Raw genomic sequence first — 19,686 nt, 5'->3', positions numbered from 1 at the left:
TTGACAGGACCCCGGGCTCCACAGCCCGATTCCACGTGCACAGGTGGACCAGCCCCACTCAGGGGTCCCCTCTGGGGGTCCTCCCTGGTCTGAGTGCCTGGAGAGAAACAGGCTCAGACACCTGTGCCCACCACCACCTCCTCCCTTCAGGGCTCTGAGACTCGACTCCTCCCTGACCTGGGAATGCCACCTGGCCCTCCCTCAGCCGCTGCCCCTCTCACCCCTGGCTTCCCCTCGCTCTGCCAGGTCTCCGCTGTAGGGCACCTGGATAGGCAGCCCCACGCCCTTCACCTGCCTCAGCTGCGCCGAGAACAAAGGAGACCGCCCTCCACCTGCCTCTCCTGGCCCCAAAGGGACAAAGGCTTGTTCTAATCTTCCTTGGGCCACTCGCTGTCCAGCTAGCCACCTGCTGCCAGCCAAGGTCAAGCCTTTGTGCCAGCCAGGAGCACGTGGGAAGCTGGGACTGAGACCCCACAACCTGGGACATTTCGCCACCAGGGCATTTACAGCATCTGATTCCTCTCCTGTTCCCCTTTACAGGCGTGTCCCTGCCCCTCGCCTTTCCCGGGAAGGAGCTGGAGACAAATCTGAATGTCTCTGGAGGCCCACCTCCTGTCCCCTTGGTGGCTCAGCTGGCCTCAAGATGGCACAACCAGAGAGCAGGCTGACGCCAGCCCTGGCTCCCTTGCTAACACAGCAACTGCAGGCCAGGATGCTGTCACATGGCTCGTAGGTGCCCGGGACTCCCACCCCGGAATGCACCCTGCATCCCAGACGAAGCCCAGCCCTGTGCAGGGCCCCTCCTGCTGGAACTGGAACATCACACCATCCTAGAGTAGGATCAGGAGGACTGGGGACCGGGTGGCATGCCCTCACAAACCCCGTTTTCCGTCTACAGACCAATGGTGTGTACCCGTGACCTCTGCCACCCGCATCTAACAGGTTTAGGCTCCACTGGCTTCACAGCCACCCTCCAGAGAAGCCCACTTACGCCAATGGTAAACTTGAACTTGAACGGTGGCCCCTCGAAGAAGGCGGCACAGTTATCGTCACTGCCCGTCACCAGCCGGTACGGCCTGGTCTGCTTGATGTCCACGCTGTTGATGACTTTGTTGTGCCCGGTGATCTCGCCCACAGAAGAGCCGCTGTCCCACAGGAAGACGGCTCCAAACCTTTAGCCAACGAGAGGACAAGGAATCAGTCCCGAGAAGCTGGTGAGACACGGGCAGCTGAGTGTCCAGTTCAGCCCCGGCTCAGGACCGTACTTCACATTTTCATCCAAATCACACACTTACGACACTGCGCTTTCAGCTCTACACAGCATTTGTCAAAAGCATGGAGACCACGTGTCTGCGGAAGGGGCTGGAAGTCCGTGTTTGTGCGGCCCAAGGCCAGCAAGCCTCCCTCAGAAAGCTCCCGCCACGTTAGTCTCCTTCCTGGGCAGGACACTAAATACACTGGCCACCCCCTCTAAGAGGAGACCATGCCTCGCTTTCGGCTGGCGTTCTGTGAAAATGGCTTGTTTTGTTACTATTTGCAATCTAATGAAAAAGAAATCATTAAGGCCAACAAGAATGATTTGAAAGTCCAGCTGGTGTGGCTCAGTAGTTGAGCACTGACCCACGCACCAAGAGGATGCCAGTTCAATTCCTGGTTGGGCACATGCCCAAGTTGCATACTGGCGTGCAGGAGGCAGCGGATCGATGATTCTCTCTCATTGATATTTCTACCTCTCACACCATCTCCCTTTTCCTCTCCCTCTCCCTCTCCCTCTCCCTGCCTCTTTCACTCAAATCAATAAAAACATTAAAAAAAAGACGACCTGAAACTCTATGGAAGAATTGATACCTACCACGATATGCATTAAAAAGCGGCTCTCAATAAGGGACAGGCATATGCCTGCCAAGTTCAAGTCCTGGAGGGCAGCCATGATACCCTAGAGGAAACGCTGACTGCACTGGGAATAAGAAAACCGGGGTCCTCTCTGGTCACTAGACCTGGAAGTGCAGCAGCCACTGAGGGACACCTATTCAGGGTCCACTCACCCCGTCTCCTTAGTGAGGGGCCCCGGGTGATGTGCCCAGCTGGGGAAATGCCAGTCTCCCTTGTAGCTGCTGGGAAGGAGGGACCCAATCCTGCTCGGTTAGAGCTGCATCTCGTTCACTTCCTCCCTCTGCTGCTTCCTGCTGCTGGAAGGCGGCATGGTGACGGCGGGAGTTCTCGGACTCCAGAGGCAGGCAGAGGTGCCGTGACCCGAGAAAACCCGAGGAGCTCACCCAGTTACACGTCACTGAGTCCCACCCTTAGGGAGCCAGTGGCCCGGGCCGCTCACACCTGTGAGGAGGCTCAGAGCCTGGCACCTATGGGGACCGATCACACACTCATCCTAGTTGGCACACTGAAGCCACTGCACCCCTCCCGCCAGGGACACTGGAAAGATGATCGGGGGACATGGAGGGGACGGCCAAGGCCAGACTCACTTCTCCCTTCCTTCCCCGACTACGGCGATCCTCTTACTGTCTTCCGTCCAAGCAATGTCCTTGATCTTCCCAGCGAAAGGCTGGTACTCGTATTTGAGGAGGTGCTCCTTCTGCGTGGTGTCCCAGATCCGCAGCTTCCCGGACACATCTGCGGACGTAAGGGCGGCGGGAGCCCGGGTCACCACGGGTCACCTCCTGCAGTTGGCCAAGGCCGCCTGGGAGGGGTGCGGTGTAGGTCAACGATCCCCAGCCACTCGCTGACCAGCACTTGCTGCCTCCACGGGACCCGCTGCTGGGTGTGTGCCCTCACCAGATGCCAACATCTGCACGGGCAAAGGAAGTTCGGGGACACGGGTGGCTAACCCCAGGCACCAGACGCAGCCTCACTTTATGGCCATCTTCCTTCCCTGTAGGGGACCTAAATGGCACACGAGCTTCGATAACTTCCCCAACTCTGGGGACCGAAGTTCTTCCAATGCACAGGAGAGTACACACCAGCGACACCTGCCTCTCTCCTACATGTGACCAACAGAATCAGCCTGGTGCGTGCAGGCGTGCGTGGTGGCCCCCAGGGGGACCTGTCGACCCTATTCCCTCGAAGCCCCACTGCACCTCGGGCATCCAGCAGCCTCACTCATCAGAGCACAGCCCAACCCACAACTCAGCTGCAGTGTGGTAAGCCTTATGGAGACACACAGGGAGGTGCGGGAAGAAGGGCTGCTACAGACAGAACGGGGTGCCAGGCCTCGGATCAGTGATAGATAGAGTAACAGCCCCTCCTTTCCTGCCACGAGCCAGCCACCACATTCCACGCACCAACCCCCACAAGCCCCGCCCCTCCCGCATGAGCACTGAATCCCCACATTCGCAGGAAAATGGAGGACCTGATGCTAATTCTGGAGGCTTAACTCCTTAGCCCGAGGGGTCTGGGAAGCCCTCCCAGCAGGTGAGCAGGCCCCGTGCTCCCAGGACACACTTCAGCACCCAGCTAACTGGACAGCGGTTCCGGAGACAGCTTCTGTCTTGTCCGGTGGGGCCCTAGAGAGAGCTGCGCACCTCGGATGCAGGCCTGCCCTGTGCTACTCTGGGGCCCTCAAACCCATAACCTTGCCACCATGGGGGGATGTGCCAGGGGAAGGGTGTCCCGAATATGAACGAGTGGACAGGCGTAAAGTAATCAAACCAGCCCTGGGACACCTCAGGGTCTTATTAGGGGACAGTCATTAGTCGTGAGTTAGCTGAGGCTCCACAGCAGGCCCCACACTGAGGGCAAACATCTGGCATCTAGGCCAGCTCTGGGACAGACACACTGCTGCCTCAGGCACATCACTACCTGAGGGGCTCCCGTGGCCCTGGTCCGCTCTGGGCCCCCAAATCTAGAAAGACAGCCTGGCATGTCACCTGAGGGAACTTCCAAAGGACCTGGACTCTTTAGGTCCCTTCGCTGAACAAACTATCGGGCAGCACCAGGGAGGGGTTCGCATGTACCCTGGGCACACAGCAGGCCGCCCAGCGCCTGCGCTGAGCCACGGAGAACACAGCCACAGCGCAGACCCAGGCACCCAGCTGCGCACAGGCTGCATCCCGTTCCCTTCCCCCGGGCTCCGCAAGTGGCCGGCGTGTGCTCCACAGCCCAGGTTCCACTCCAAGCATGCAGTCCTCCCCCACCGTCTCCCGGCCAGACCAGCAGCCTCCGCCAGTAGCCCCACTTGCTCATAAAGTTCTTTTCAGAAGCAACTGAAGCCAGAAAAACACATCGGGCAGGGACCAGGCGCCCGGGCCCTGTCTGACGAGGGCAGCCCTGGTGCGGTCACCAGAGGAAGATGGAGTGCCATGGGTGCCAAGCTTCATACTAAGTGCAGAGCAGGTACCCGGAACATTAGCCAGAGAGCACAGCGGACAAGCGCCTGCTTGAGGTCTCCAGGGGGACAGACAATAAATACACATCCACCATGTATAGGCTGCACCTGAGCCCTCTGCTCAGGTGGCTCTGCTGCCTGGCCTCCAGGTCCCTCCCCTGAGCAGCTCACACCCTTCTCTGGGCTCGGCCCGACTCCCGAAAGCCTGTCCCATGCAGCCTAAGCCACCTGGGAATCAACGCCTGGGTGCCCGGCGACCGGCACGGGCACAGACCACCACCTCTAGGAGGGAACTGGAACTGCCCTGAAGATGGCGCCACACTGAGAAGCATCACGTGGCACTGTGGCTCCTGAAGGCAGACGTGGACTGCTTTGCCCATGGCCGGGGCCTGGGCCCTGGAGTGGGCTTCCTCACACACCAGGCCTTCTGGAGGTTCAAACATTCAGCAAATGGGGACCAGCCAGACATACAGGAACCTAAGACCCAGCAGAGGGCTGGCACCCATCTGGGAGTGAGTGGCAGGTTTCCCGGGCCCTGGCACCCCCGCCCCGCACAGGCCCAGCAGGTACCAGGAACGTTAGCCAGAGCACAGCGCTCCCCCAGCTTCCTCCTCCTCCACACTGCACCCCCAGCCCCCACCCGGTTTAATTCAGCCCAGGCGCTCCCTTCCTCTCTGCAGGAAGCTGTCCTGTCTCCAATCTGGGCAGAGGACCAGCACTGCAGAGTGAATGTGATCTCCTCCCGAGAGCACCTGCACCGGGGCAGCCCCAGCTCCCCGCTCCTCCATTCAATGAGGGCGTTTGTGAGACAGCCTCCAGCTGACCCCTCTCTTGTGTACACTGTCCTCGCTGACTCGGCACTACTCTGAGGCCACTGATTACTGTCTGAGCGCCACGCCTGGGGACCCGGGCGGGGCGGGGCAGGCCTGGCCTCGCCAGTGATTCAGCAGCCAGGCTCCAGGCTCCAGGGAGAAGCGCTGCGCCAAGAAGGCAGTGGGGCCCTCCAACCACATCCTCTCCCGAGAACACACGCTTTTAAAGGTACCAGGGCCAAATCTTGGGGTTTTAACGAAGAGACACTTCGCTGGCAAGCTAGGCCAGAATAAAAAACCTCACAGGGCTAAAATAAATCACAGGATGGGAATCAGATCAAGTTTTACAGATGGAGTTAGAGTAGGTCAAAACACAGAAATCATTCAGAGCCCAGTACGTGCCAGACTCCTGGCCAAGCCCTCCACCTACAACCCCGGCCGGCCGGCTCTGGTGTGTGCCGGTTTCCGTGACAGACTGCTGTCAGGTGCCCACTCTGCAAGAGCTGTCCTAGTGTTTTACACTCACTGCACACTGGACCCTTCCCAACCGACCTGGTGGTGCTCGCAGCCCCGTTCACAGAAGAGAACACTAAGGCCCAGGAAGGCTGCCCAGCCAGGGAGGGTGGTCCCGTCAAGGGCAGGGCCATGCTGGCCTGCCACTCCCAGAGCAAGAGCGGTGTAGACAAAACAGCCACCAGCGAGTTTGAATCCTGGCCCTTCCCTATGCGCCCGTTAGTTCCTTCAGCACTTTGGTTCTGCCTGCCCCTCTCTGGGGACGGGAGGCGGCCCACATCAGCTCCTTCACCTGGCTCTCCCTGCGGCCCGAGACAGGCCCGGCACAGGCTGGCCGACAGTAAGCAGCTGCTGAGTGGGGATGAATGGGGTGTGGGGCCAGGGTAACTCACTGTAATTTCTGCGCCTCCCTTTCTCATCTGCAAACGGTAAGAGATCTACCTCAAAGGATTAGGTGAGTAAAGACAGTGCCCGAGAAGGTATGGATCTGCGTGCCCAGCGCTCACTGAGCCGGCACCCAGCTGGGGAGCAAAGGGTCAGAGAATGAGAGGAGTTCTGACCGAGGCGGAGGCGGCATTGTGCTCGGTCCCAGGAAAGGAGCAGCAGGAAAGGTAACACAGACAAAGCTAGTTCAGAAACACACACACACACACACACACACACACACACACACGCAAGCTCCAATGATCAGGATGTAGCCACCGCAAAAAGCACTCCTCACAAGAGCACGGCTGCTGACCTTGGAGGCTGGAACCAGCCAGCAGGCTGCAAGCTAGAAAGCAGTGAAATGGGGCTCTGCAGTGGCTCCTACTTTTCATGTCAGCCCCAAGGAACTGGGCACCCCTGCCACCCCGAATTCCTCCCACCCTCCCACCACCCTTCCAAGGCAGGAGCCCAGCCTGACCCCGGGGCCACCACCAGCCACACAGACACAGATACCTCCAGAGGCGATGTAGAATCCGCTGGGCGCGTACTTGGCCACCACCACCTGGTGGGCATGCTCCGTGTAGATGTCAGCGAGGGCCGGGTTCTGCGGGGAGGAGACCGAGTGAGCACAGGCATGTAGACGCAGTCACACTACTTTCCGCTCCCCCAGTGGATGAATTTGGGGGAAATGACACACCCACAAAACTTATAGTAAGTCAGAAGCACCATAAAGAAAATCCCAGAAATGTACACACCCATTGCCTGCCGCTCTTGGTGATAGAATTCTAGGTCAGTTTACCCCTTTCTCTTTTGTCTATGGTTACAGAAGTCAAGGTAATGTTCTCTCCTATGAAATATGCACATGAAATAGAAGGTTCATTTTTAAACAATCGGATCCTAATTGCCCCCATCTATGCAGGCTGCAGCTGCATTCTTCAGTCAAGATGGTCTCGCCTGCTCAGAGCCAGCTCTGTCCCGGCTGCCACACAGGGCAGGACCCAAAACAGGGCCTCAGCTTCGAGGAAGGAGAACAGAGCGGGGCACATGGCTGGAGGCCCTACTCGGATCCCCACCCCCTGTGTAGCACGGAGTGAAGGCTGGCTGGGCTCTGCAGCAAGGAGATGGCCAGCACCTGCACTAGGAGCAGCAGACCTACTCAACAGTGAGGTCCTAACATAGTATTTACTGGAAGTAGATCCCCCCCTCCACCCCAACACACACACACACACACACACACACACACACACACACGAGGCCTCAGCAAACCTGACCACGTGAGATGCTCCCCATTTGTCCCCACAGCTGTGCCTGCTTTCAGGGGGAATAAAGACTAAGCCACTGAATTCCTGACACCCGCTGTCAGCTTTCTATGAATCACGTGCTCTCTGAAGACAGGCAGCTCCCCACAGACCAGGCTGTGGACACAGGTTCCATCCAAAAGCGGCTGCTACAGGTGCCACTAACTTGACCCGCAACCTGCTCCGACCACCTGGTAATCGCCCTGCCCTCATCTCCTTGCAGGATCAGAGGCCTGCATTCTGCTCAACCTCCTGGTCACAGGATCCCTGCACACCCCACCTCATCCAACCAGAGCCAGAGAACACCCTGAATTCTAGCCCCATCAACCACTGGCCACCTTCCACCAATCCTGGCAGCCCACGTCTCTGTAAACGCTGTTCCCTTGACCAGCAACATTTCTCCCAGGCTGCTAACACTACTCACGCATCAGACCTAACTGAAGAGCCGCCTCCTCCATGAAGCCTCCTGTGCTGGCCTGCCCTCTCTTCTGTGCTCCCCAAGCATTCCACATGCCCCGGAGGCAGCTGTGACAGGCACAGCGGTCCCTCACGTCCACGTGCATTTATCTCTTCAGCCACCACAGCAGTCAGCAAACAGCTGGTACTCAATCAATGCTTTCTGAAGGACAGGAACTCTGAGCAGCCCTCCCTCGGATCCCATGTCTGCCCCTAAGACTCAATACTTATTATTATGTGATGAAGTAGGCATTTGATATATGTGGCTCATAAGTTAATTGGCCTTGGAATAAACATTCGCTAATGAAATTAGAAGCTATCAGGTATCCAATAAGGATATCATGAATGGCAGAAACGCAAATGAAAAGGCGCTCAGCATCACTAGTCCGCTGGGAAATGCAAATCAAAACCACAATGAGCACCACCATGTACCAACCAGAACCAAGAGAAGTGAAAGATGTTAGCAAGCGTGAGGGGGCGGGGAGGGAAGCACTGGCATTTTTGCTGGGGGAATTTAAAACAGCCTGGCTGGTTATTTATAGTTAAACACAGACTCCCCAACAAGAACCCAGCAATCCGCTTCCAAGAGAGAGAAACGCACACAAAGGTCCTGTGCATGGAGTCGGAGGTGGACACTAGAACCCCCCAAAGGTCTCCCGGAGAAACGAGCTGACCGGCCATCAGGAGGAACAGCTACCACTTCTCCCAACTGCGAGGATGCACCCAAACACAGCCAGGATGCTCTCTGTGAAATCCTAGCAAAGGAAACCTCAAGCGACAGGAAGCAGACGGGTCCCTGCTAGGGGCTGGGGATGGAGGGGGCCGGCTGACTGCCCAGGGCAGAAGGGGCTTTGCAGAACCACTGGAATGTTCCATGTTATGGTTATGGATTCTGGGGGCGATCACATAACTATGTATAGTTGACGGAACTCAAGTTGGACACACTTAAAATGGAGGGATGTCTCTCGCATCTAAATCCCCCCTCAACAAAACTAAGATGCCTGGTATTCTTCAGATATCTCCTATTCCAGCCGCTCCTGCCAGGGCAGCCCTCACTCACACCCCGACACCGACAGGCTCCCTCACAAAGAAGCCACCACCATCACCACCACCAGCACCATCATCACCACCACCAGCACCAGCACCGAGGGCCTCCTTCGGTGTCTGCTGCTAGGATGACAGGTCTTACACCCACACGGAGGGCACTACCACACGGTGGGCACCTACCCACCCACGCTGGCACCCACAGCCTGGAGACCTGGTCACCACCGCACTGCCTTTGAAAAGGGTGGGGTCCGCAGAGGCCTCTGGGGAGGGAGGGACCCCCTGGGAGGAGGCTCTGTCCTAAGAATGCCTTCCCCTAAATGGGCAGGGCGTCTGCGTCTGCGGGCACAGGGCGTGCGAACTCCCAAGGTTGTCCCCGGCAGGCTCAGCACCGGAATCCGGGCTGGATGAGACATCCCTCTTCCAAAGAGCACCGGCCAGTGGGGGTGGGGAGTGGGACATAGGAGTCACCGGGCCGAATATGACTGCCTGAGTCAGCGGCACAGGGAAGCTGGCCACCGGAGGCAGAAATGACACCACCCTGTCCCTAATGTGTCCTGCTGCAGGTCCGGCTCATTCCACGTCAGCGGTGCCCACTCAGGCCTTCCAGGCGTGGCCTCCCTCCCCCTCCCCCGCCTCCCCTGCTGCCTGGAGGGACAAAAGCAGGATTTGGGATGAGTAGTGATTTGAGGATGAGCTCTGAACCACAGAAAATGAGTCGGGGGAGGGAAGCCAAGTCTGGGAGCACCTGGAGCACTCGCTGAGGCAGGGCTCCCTCTCCCATCCTCAGGACACCTCCAGAACAGGGCCCTAGTGCCCACCCAGGGGTGCGGGGGCTGGGCAGCACCCAGAACTTCCTTCCTGTGCTCGCAGTCAGAAGCCCTGGCACTAGAGACTCTGCGGGTGCCACGTGGATGTGGGCAGAGGCGGACGGAGCCACTAGAATCTGTTAACTTGCCTGCTGCCCAGCCCTGCCCCTCACTTCGCAGCCCGCCCAGTCTTCTAACAGCTCCCGAGCCCACCTCCTCGTTGTGCCCGACCCAGATTCTGTCTATTTGTTCCCATTCCCCCTGGAACCATGAAAATATATTTTAAACCGATCTTTCCTTCCGTCAATCCACTGTGGTCTCTGGGTCGAACTTTGATCACTTCCTTCCCTCCTTAGAATCCCTCCACAGGGGCTGCAGCACCTGAGCCCACTCCTCTCAGACCCCCGCGGCCCCTTCCTGCCCAGGGCCCACCTCAGGGCTGGAACAGGAACCGTCTGGCCCCACACCCCACCCCACATCCCACAGGCTCCCCTGCTGAACTCAGGGCCCAGCTCGGGGCCAGCCTGAAGCTCAGCCACTTCCCCAAACCCCTGGGCTGGAGCCACGATGCTGAGACTGAGCAGTCACTACTGTGACGAGATGCAGGCCCACGGACCGCCCCTGGCCCACCCCATCTCACCAACAAGGCGAGGGTGCTCCGTTGGAGGGCGGGTCAGGCTCTCACTCAGAGCTTGTCCCTGCCTTGAACCTGTGCAGGGGGCCTTCCCAGGAGCGCACACCACGCACTCTGCCTGCCCTGCCCCAGGAGAGTGGCTACTGAGCCACCCTGCACCCCTTTCACATTTCTGTCATGGCGCCGAGCTAGGGGACAGCGGTCACCAGAGCATTTTCCAGGAAAGGCTGAGTGACGGCCTGGTCACAGGGCACGGCAGCCTTTCCCTCAGCTCCTGGCCGGTGAGCCAGATGGGCTGAGAGGTGGGGAAGGCAGATGAGCCACCCGCTGCCGAAGCGGCCTGACAGGACACAGCTCACGAGGGGTGTCTGCGCTCCTGCGGCTGCTGGTTCCCTGGAGCAGCTGGAGAAAGCCTGGGCGCCCTGCACGCCTGCCAGGAAAGGTGAGCAGGAGTCCAGGAGGGCTGAGTTTCCCGAGTCCTGGCTCTCTGAACACTCCCAGCTCCTGAGCAATTTCGGGTAGCGAGTTAACAATCCACAGGGCCCTCTGTCCACAGGTGACTAAGGCCAAGTTCAAATCACAGCCCAATACCCAGCTCCAAAGCAGCCACACACAAACCTGTGCTTCTAGACCCGCAGGCCTGAACCCAGAGGCTAAGCCCCTCCTACCACGTGACCTCAAAGGACAAGAATGGATTCCTTCCCTCCGGGATCCAGTCTGGGCTGGCACTGGGGACCTGCTGAGCACTCTCCCCCCCCACCCCCGAAAGCCTCCTCCTTCCTGCCTCCCAGCTCAGCCCTTTCCAATGAAGTAAACCACCCTTAGCCATGACCCTGGACATGACCTACTACACACAAGACTGTCATCTCCCCACTGTCTTCCCATCCCTCTGCCTGCCCTGGGCCTTGAGAGTCAGGATGGAAAACTGGGAGCAGCTGCTCTGGTTCAAATCCCAACATCTCCTGGGCCTCAGTGCCTGTCTCTAAGACAGCAGTCCCCCAATAGGGGGCTGTGAAGACGAAGGCAGACATGCACTGTCACAGCCCAGGCGACCTTCCAGAGATGCTTGTGAATTAGCTCAGTTAAATCTCACCAATGCTGTAACACCGGAGACCTGACGCACAAAACACGTGCAAGGGGCTCAGCCCTCAAGGCCCCGGCTTCGTCCAGAGGGTCATCCAGAAGGTTGTTCGGCTGTCTGGTCTAATTAGCACATTATGCTTTTATTATTATAGATGATTCTTACCGATATGGAAAGTGTTCTAAGTGCCTGGACACTGCCGGGCACAAAATGTGCCCATCAAAATCCAGCTCGATGCCAGAGGTGGTGCAGGGGCTGCGCTGCACTGGAGTGAGCCAGAGCTCCGGAGAACGGGCCGGAGTGCATGACACTCACTCCGTCTATGGCAGAGGACGGCCCTTCTCCGGGTGAGGCTCTGGGAAGCCGAAGCCGCCGCACGCCAGGTAACCAAAGCGTGAAATACAGGTCTTCCCAAGGCTGCACCACCATGAAGCCGGGAGACTCCACCAGAGACCTTGCAAGTAAGAAGGGCCCTTTGCACCTCACACACGCCATCTGTAAGAAGGCCCTGCAGGGGAAGGGCGTGGGGGCAGCTGGGTGGCGGGGAAGGGCATTTTCTGAGGGCTGGGACTGGATGGGGATCTGAGTGAGCATCTCCAACCCTTCCAGGAGGAGCCGACTTCCACACACAGAACGAAATGTGATAGCTCCCCGCTGGCCTCAAGCACGCAGCTGCACCCTTTCTTTTTATCTCAAAGAAGGGCTTTGATGCCCCTCTCCACACCTCCACCAGCAGGGTAAGCGATGGACGAAACCCCCCTGCAGGAGCCCATGATGGTGCCAAGAGGACACAGTCAAGCTTCTTCCAACCTGGGTGTCAATGTAATCCCAGCTAGACTCTCCCCATCTCTGCTGTCTCAATCTTCCTGGAGAACTCTTACTCATCCTCCAAAACCCAACTCAAGTATGCCCTTGCTCTAGAGATTTCCTTGCTGCTGGGGCACAGATGGTTCTTCCCTCTTGTTTCCAAATCAGTATGGACACTGTCCTTTCCAAGTGCTTAACCTAGTGCAGTGGTTTGCCACTCTGTTGACTAATGAGTTTGCCGACCACTGGCACAGGGGCTTAAACACAAGGAACAACAGCGTGTAATTATTGGAATCGAGAGTCTAGGTCAGTGGTCAGCAAACTCAGTCAACAGAGCCGCAGTTTGCCGACCACTGACCTAGTGCAGTAGAGTGTTCTCTATCAGGGTTCCCCAATGGCCACTGCTGACACTTGGGGCCAGAGCAGTCTTTGTTGCAGGGAGGCCCTGAGCACTGTGGGATATCTGGCAACATCCCTTAACTCTACCACGAGATACCAGTAGCACAAAAATGCCTCAGACCCTGCCAAGTACCCACCGTGGGGGGTTAGTACATCGCTTACTCTGCTGATTGAGGTATGGAGATGCATCAAAGCCCTTCTTTGAGATAAATAGAAAGGTTGCAAAACTGCCCGAGAACCACAGATTTCAATCTTGGGTGCTGTGGCCGTGGGCAGGGCTCAGCAAGCCAAGGACTGAATGTGTGGGAAGCATCAGGAAGCAAGCACTGGCTGTACCGGCTGGCGAGCACTTGCTGAGGGATGCATTAGTGAGCAGCCTCTTCATTGGCCGCCCTGCCGCAAATCTCAGACAGGGTAATCCGTCTCCTGCAGAACCTTCGGGCCCTCTGGAGGGCTGCACCCCTGTCCCGCATGTTCCCCCGCACCCAGTGCTCCAGTCAAACCGTCTCTCCAGGCCCCGAAACGCCGGGACCGTCTGGCCACCCACACTCCACCTGCCTGCACCACGGATCCAGGTGTCCTCCGGAGCCCGCAGGCGCCGAGCCTCCTGTGCTGAGTGGCCCCCACGCCTCTGCTTCTTCCTTGTCAGTCCCAATGTGAAGTTCCCGAGATGGCTCTCCCTGCGAGACTGAGCAAGGACAGGCTCTTGGGGCCTCTGCCTGGAGCAGTGTGAGGGCCTCACCATCCAGCCTCTTACCGCGCCTCAGCCACAGGGCGGGACAGTGCAGGAGCACCGGCGGTGCTGAGAGCAGCCGGAGGAGCCAGGCGCCGGCAGGGAGCCCAGGCCGGGCTGCCTGTTCTGTACCCAGGAGAGAAGGTGACGGCCCGGATGAGGCGGGCAGCAGAGGAAGAACTGAAAACCTGTCAGATCCCGAAGTTGCTCTGAATAGCCTCCAGAGGGTTCCGAGAGGAATGAAATACGATGTGGAAGGGGAAGGGGAGCCAAGTGCAAGGTGCGAGGCCTGAACAGCTGAGGAACTGCATAGCTCTTCTGGGGGAGGGGCGCATGGGAAACCCTAACCTGGTTTCAGGCATGTTACGGGTCAGATGCCAATCTTTCCCATCTCTTCTCTACTCCGAGCCTGTCAGGGGTCCTCAAACTTTTTAAAGTGGGGGCCAGATCACTGTCCCTCAAAGAGCTGGAGGGCCGGACTATATGAACTACTAATTTCTACTGTAACACCTCGGCTGCGCTCACTGCCCAAAAAACCTGGCGGGCCGGATCAGACTCCTCTGCGGGCCGCATGTGGCCCGCGGGCCGTAGTTTGAAGACCCCTGCTTAACCGCCGCCTTCCCGCCTGGTCCGTGCAGGCGGAGGAGGACTTCTCTCTCACAGGAGTATCTGTCCCAATAACCACCATTCCACTTTACTGGACAACCAATGGCCCCCAGTCACACAGGCCCACGTGCCCCCTTCACACCCAGCACAGGGACAGCCACAGCAGCAGCACCCGTGGCCCTGGTCCTGCAGAACCCTACAGAGATGGGAAGTGAAAGCACAGGATCCTGAGAGAGAGGATGTAGTGTAAGCAGTGACGACCTCAGAAGACAGAGCGTGGGTTTCCAGGCCGGGGGATGCCTCTGTGGCTCGTCCATGGCTGTGACCAGCTTCTCCATCGGAACCAGCTCCTTCACCTTACTGAGCCTGACCCCCTTCAGAGCGAGGGGCCCACGGTGGGGCTGGAGGAGCTGCTGCAGTGTGAGAATCCTTCCCGGTACCAGACACAGCAGGTACACCTCATGTGAGGCTGCATCTGGACTGAACATAAGCGGCCATGATGTGCCTGCCTTGTCAGGGGCAAGCCCATGGGGAGCACGGTAGCATCCCTGAGACGCTTTCGACTATTTGCCAAACCCCAAGTGTCTACTGAGGGCCACCTCAACTTTTCTCAAAATGTGAGGCCCTCACCCTGGAGACCTCTCCATCAGCACGATCTAAGCTCTTGGCAATGTTTCCCCTCGGTCTGAGCGAGACCAGCTCAGCTTTCTAGGAACCCGTGTGACTGGCAGAGTAGCTGCTAGCACCTTCAAAGCACTTTCACAGCCGCCCACCTCTCCCGCGAGGTGCCCAGCAGCCCTGGGCAGACGCTGCCAGCGGAGCTCCACTTTGCAGCAGAGCGATCGCAGCGGCTGGCTTCGCCGGAGGTGGGGGCAGAGCCAGCAGCACCCGCCCCAGGAGAGGCCTCTCCTCTTACAGACAAGGAGCCGCGGCCCAGGGCCCCTCATTCCCTCAGTGGGCTGTGAGGTTCGTCAGCACGTCAGACCAGCAACAATCCCAACCCACAGAGCGTCATCGCTCACTGCGATGTGTGTGAACTTAAGTTGACACCCTGGGAGCATCGCCAAGCAAAACCACCCACCCAAGCCCACTCAGAACCCACCCCCACCCCAATGGTCCTATTGGCACCCCTGGCTTCCCTCCCCCTTCGTACCCGCCCCCCCACCCCCAACTCCCCAGCTGAGTCGGGGAGAAGCAGCATTTCAATGTGCCATCCTGGTCATTTCAATCACCACAGAGCAGCAGCAGGAATGTGCAAGGATTTCCCTGGGAATTGGCTCTGGAAGCATTCTCAGCCTGGGGACAGGATGCCAGCCTGTGCAGTGACTCATGGGAATTCAGGGGTGTTTAATTTTGCCCTGGGGCTCAGATCCGCAGGGGGGGGGGGAGGAGAGGAGGCTGGAGGGCAGTTGCCTGGCCCAGGGACACTGGGAGACCCCGGGTGTTAATGGTGATTAAACCTAAGTGCCATTTACCAAGTGCTGGGTGTGTGCCAGGCAGGCTGGGCTGCTGCGGGAGGCCTCGCCTCATCCAGTGGGCAGGGCGGCCAGGGGAAGTGGGGGGAGCCTCATGGCATCATCTCCACTTTGCCGATGAGGAAACGGGCTCAGGGAGGCCTGAGTCAGCAAACCCTCCCCCAGCCTCCCCAAGATCAAGGAGCAGGGATCGTGGCCTGTGATCCCCCAAGTCCAGAGCCCTCATGCTTATGGGCTGAACTGATCTGAGCCTCAGTTTCCACAAGGAGAGAGAACCCGGCCCGGATGAACTTGCAACAGTCTTCCTGAGCTTGTGAGGTGTGGTCCCAGCGCCGAGGGGGCGTGGCGTGCTCCTCCCAGGCCACAGGCCCAGAGGAACCGGGGCCGGGGAAGGGGAATTCGCCCAGGAGCTGCGCTGCGCGGGGGCGGACCGGGGGTACTCACATCGATGTTCCTGAGGATGACGCACTTCCCGTTGGTGTAGAGGAAATTATTGCCCTTGGGGTCGCCGCCGAGGATCTTGGAGACGCCCCTCTCCACCTGGGGGAGGCTGGCGAACACCTTCTCTGCAGAGACACCAACGCAGCGGCGGCGCACGTTAGGGGCGCCCCGCCCGGGCCCCCCCTCCGCCCGGCTGAGGCCAGAGGGGAGGCGAGCGGGGGCTCAGGACCGGGCTCAGCCGTCACCTGTTGCCTCCACCCGGAGGGAGGGCCGGCCGCCACTTGGAAGGAGCGCAGGGGACTGTGCGACTTCCTGGTCCACGATCCCCCACCCCCGCCAGCCCCTTCGGGGGCGAGGGGGCTCCACAGGCCCGGCCCGCACCTCCAACTTTGGGGGGTCCCCGGGCCGGGGTCGCCCCCGAGGGCGGCGGGGCGCTCGCGGGGCCTGCGCCCGCGCCCCTCCCCCGCGGACCCCCGCGGACCCCCGCCGGGCCGCCCACGCCCCGCGATGGCCGCTGGCCGAGGGGGCAGGCGGCGCGGGCGCCCCCCGAGCCCCCCATCCCCCGGCCCGGCACTTACTGATCTCGTACGGCATCCTCGCCCACTTGTTACCGCGCCGCGCTCGCCGGGACCCTCGGGGACCGCCCGCGCCGGGAATCAGACAGACCTGGCCGAGGCCGAGCCGGGAGCCGAGCGAAAGGCGGCGCCGGGCGTGCCGGACGCGGAGGGGGCGGTCCGAGGCCGCGGCTCCGAGGTCCGCTCGCGCCCTGCCCTGCGCGCTGCCGCGGCGGACGCGCCGAACCCGGAAGCGCGGCCCCGCGCGCGGCTCGCCCCCAGCTTTGACCATATATAGTCAAAGCGCTCGGCTCGGCGCGGCGGCCGCGGGCATGCGCGGACGGCCCGGCCTCCCCGCCCCCGCCCGCGCAGGCCCCGCCCAAGCCCCGCCCCCGGAATCACGTCACCGCGCGGCCCCTTGAAAAAGCGGCGCGGGCTCCGTGCTGCGTCCGAGTTTCCCCGGGAGCGGGAGGGCGTGGGCTCTGGGGCTTCGGGGCGAAGGGAGGGTGTTCTGTGCTGGGGCTTTGGGGGCACCGAAAGCACCAGCGCCTGGTTTTGGGGGGCTCGGGAAGTCCTTTTTTCATGGCTGTGTTGCTGGCGTTCCCAAGCCGCTAGCTTCCGGCCCTGCGGGCGCCTTGTGTTTGCAGAAGCTGGGAGGCGCCCGCTGGGAGGGTTTGCAAACATAGTGCTTTCTTTCTTTCTCTGTTTCTAAAAAAAGCACGGGTCCGTGGGAGTCGCCCTCCTCCCTCCCCCGAAAAGGGCTGCTGGCAGAAAGAACTCTTCTCAGAAGTTTATTTTAGAAAGCTAAGAAGCCAAGAAAAGCAAGAGATGGGGGCTGGGAGGGGGGGGGGAAGGGTGTAGGTTCTAAGAAACCCAGGGGTTGTTTCCTCATCGAGAAAGCGGAAGGAAAAGGGGTTTCATGTCAGAAGATGGAGGCAGCGGCTCCTAGGGGGAAATCAAGGCTCTGAGGTGTGTTCCCTGGAGCCTCACCTTGGGGTGGGCCAGGGGGTCCTCTCTCTCAGAGTTGGGGGGCAGGGTAAATGTGAGGGCATGTAAAAGTACCTCTCTCTAAACGGTTTTCTAGTTTGGGCTTACATCCTTGACTTTTTAATCTGACGGGAAATTCGGTTTCAAAATGTATCCAGGTTAATCATTCCTGGCCTCCCTCGGCTATCTCTGGGTTATTCATTGCAGGCGTGCCCAATTGGATTTCTTGGCTTGTGCTCTTGTTCTCCCCACCCGCCATCTCAGACTGTTTTTCTGATTACAGCGTGGGTGTGTTAAGTAGAAAATTAAATCTCACTGTTTAAAAACTACAGAAACTCCCAAACCTCAAAAGAAAAGCTTAAAGTCCTTGCGATGGCCTACCTGGGCCCTGGGAGAGGTCTCCCGGATTCTCCTCTGCACCAGCCCTCTACCTGTACCCTCCCTGCCTGCTTTCCTCCTGCAAGGTGACCTTGGCGTCCCAGGGCCTCTGACGTTTGTTCTCTATCTGGAATTATTTGTCCAAAAGTACTTAGGTTTAAACAGTTTCTTGAACATTACCTACCCTGACTACCTTATTTTTAAATGGCAACCTTCCAGCCCTTACGAACACTCTGATACTCCCTTCCCTGGCTTCTGTCTGGAGTATGTCTGTTCCGGGCACGTGGTAGATGCTCCCATGGGTGACCCAGCACCCCCGAATGCAACCTTCAATCAAAAAGCAATGGGGTGCTCGCTTCGGCAGCATATATACTAAAATTGGAACGGTACAGAGAAGATTTGCATGGCCCCTGCGCAAGAATGACACGCAAATTCGTGAAGCGAATTAAAAATATTAAAAAAACAACCAATGGGTGTGAAGGCAGTTTCGTGAACTAAAAGGACCCTAGAAACTTTGACTTTGTGCAGAGCGGTGTGGTTTCAAAAGCAAAAATGCGAAACAAGTGGGGCAGTGACTGTTCTGAGAAACGGGGTTTTAACGATCAGGGATTAATGGGACTGGGGTTAAGAGCAGGTGTGATGACTGAAGTTTACCCCCAGAGCATTTATGTGATGGACAGACTGGGATGTAAAACTAAGGCACCACCCCCAGCTCTTGCAAGCAGGTGTGCAAAGCCTTGTTGAATTTAACGCTATTTAAAACGAGACTCGAAACCAAACCTCTGGGAGCATGCTAGGCTCTGTGTAAGTTCTATGTTGCTCTGGGGCTTAAGAAGCTGGGGGTAGGATGGGAATGATGATAAAAAATCATAAGTATGTCTGCAAACAACGTGATTGGAGGCAGCTGCCGGGGTTGAAAAGAGAGGGCAGGGATTATTGCCTGGTTCCATTGCTGGGTGGTCTCTCAGCTGTAAGGGCTCAGTAATACCTTGCTGGCATCAGCTGTGTCTGGCTGTGGTTCCAGCGCTTTTTTTCTTGGGTTTTCCTACTCCCTACATGCACCTTCGTTATAATAGAACTAGAGGCCCAGTGCATGAAATTCGTGCACGGCTAGGGTCTCTAGGCCTGGCTGGTGATCAGAGCCGGTCAGGGCCTTCCGACTGCCAATCGAACTCCCGAGGGGACACTTTGCATATGAGCTATATATATATATATATATATATATATATATATATATATATATATATTCCTAACAGAGGGTGCCCTCAGACTTCAGTGTGGACCCTGAAAGGTCTCTATCCCAACGATTCAGTGCTCTACATGCCAGAACAGGCACTTCTCTAGGTCTCCTATCCTCCATGCCTTTGTTAAAACAAAACCCTGGCCTGCCCGTGTAAGCCTGTACGCTTCTATAGCCAACTGCCTCCCTGGCATCGTGGTGGGAATGTTGAAAGCCAGTCCCTTCCATTAAATTCTCAAGAAGTATTTGTTTCGCAGGCACTCCTAGGCCTGCTGGGTTGATCAGCCTCCCTGTCCACCGCCTGAGAAGCAGCAATGGGAACAGGGACCGCGTGTTTTTCAACCCTTAGCGAAGGGCCCACCAGGTGGGCTGAGTGACTGCTGATGGGTGTCTTAGAGGGAACGACCCACAAGAGCAGCACCTGAGTTTGCATTAAGTTCCGAAGTGTAAGTTAGTGTAGCTTCAAAGCATCCTGTTCGGGCAACAGCTTAAGCAGCTCTTACTTGAAGTCAGAGGGTGGCCTTGGAGAAAGGGGTTGCAGACTGGGTAACGTGGACGAGACCCTTAGGATTGGTTTTAGGGGTAAGGAGGCCTTACAGCCTCCCCTTGCAGAGGGAGGTGGGTTCTGGTCAGTTCTGCTGATGCTTTGCAGTG

General features: G+C 58.3%; 1 protein-coding gene across 1 annotated transcript in view; it reads right to left on the bottom strand.

Moving 5' to 3' along the window:
- Positions 1–16,694, bottom strand: part of WDR1 (WD repeat domain 1) — a 30,151-nt gene extending 13,457 nt beyond the window's left edge. Inside the window, exons 1-5 of the mRNA XM_084885557.1 lie at positions 16,452–16,694; positions 15,877–15,998; positions 6,604–6,694; positions 2,481–2,628; positions 992–1,172 (exon numbers count right to left, since the gene is read on the bottom strand). Of these exons, the coding sequence (XP_084741683.1) occupies positions 992–1,172; positions 2,481–2,628; positions 6,604–6,694; positions 15,877–15,998; positions 16,452–16,467 (558 nt within the window). The 5' untranslated portion in view covers positions 16,468–16,694. The remainder of the gene's footprint in view (positions 1–991; positions 1,173–2,480; positions 2,629–6,603; positions 6,695–15,876; positions 15,999–16,451) is intronic.
- Between the last annotated feature and the right edge of the window lie 2,992 nt (positions 16,695–19,686).

This window comes from Pipistrellus hanaki (assembly GCF_964339955.1).
Source record: "Pipistrellus hanaki genome assembly, chromosome: 1".
NCBI lineage: Eukaryota > Metazoa > Chordata > Mammalia > Chiroptera > Vespertilionidae > Pipistrellus > Pipistrellus hanaki.
Note: the sequence above shows the minus strand (reverse complement) of the source record. Positions and strands in the feature narration are given on the sequence as shown.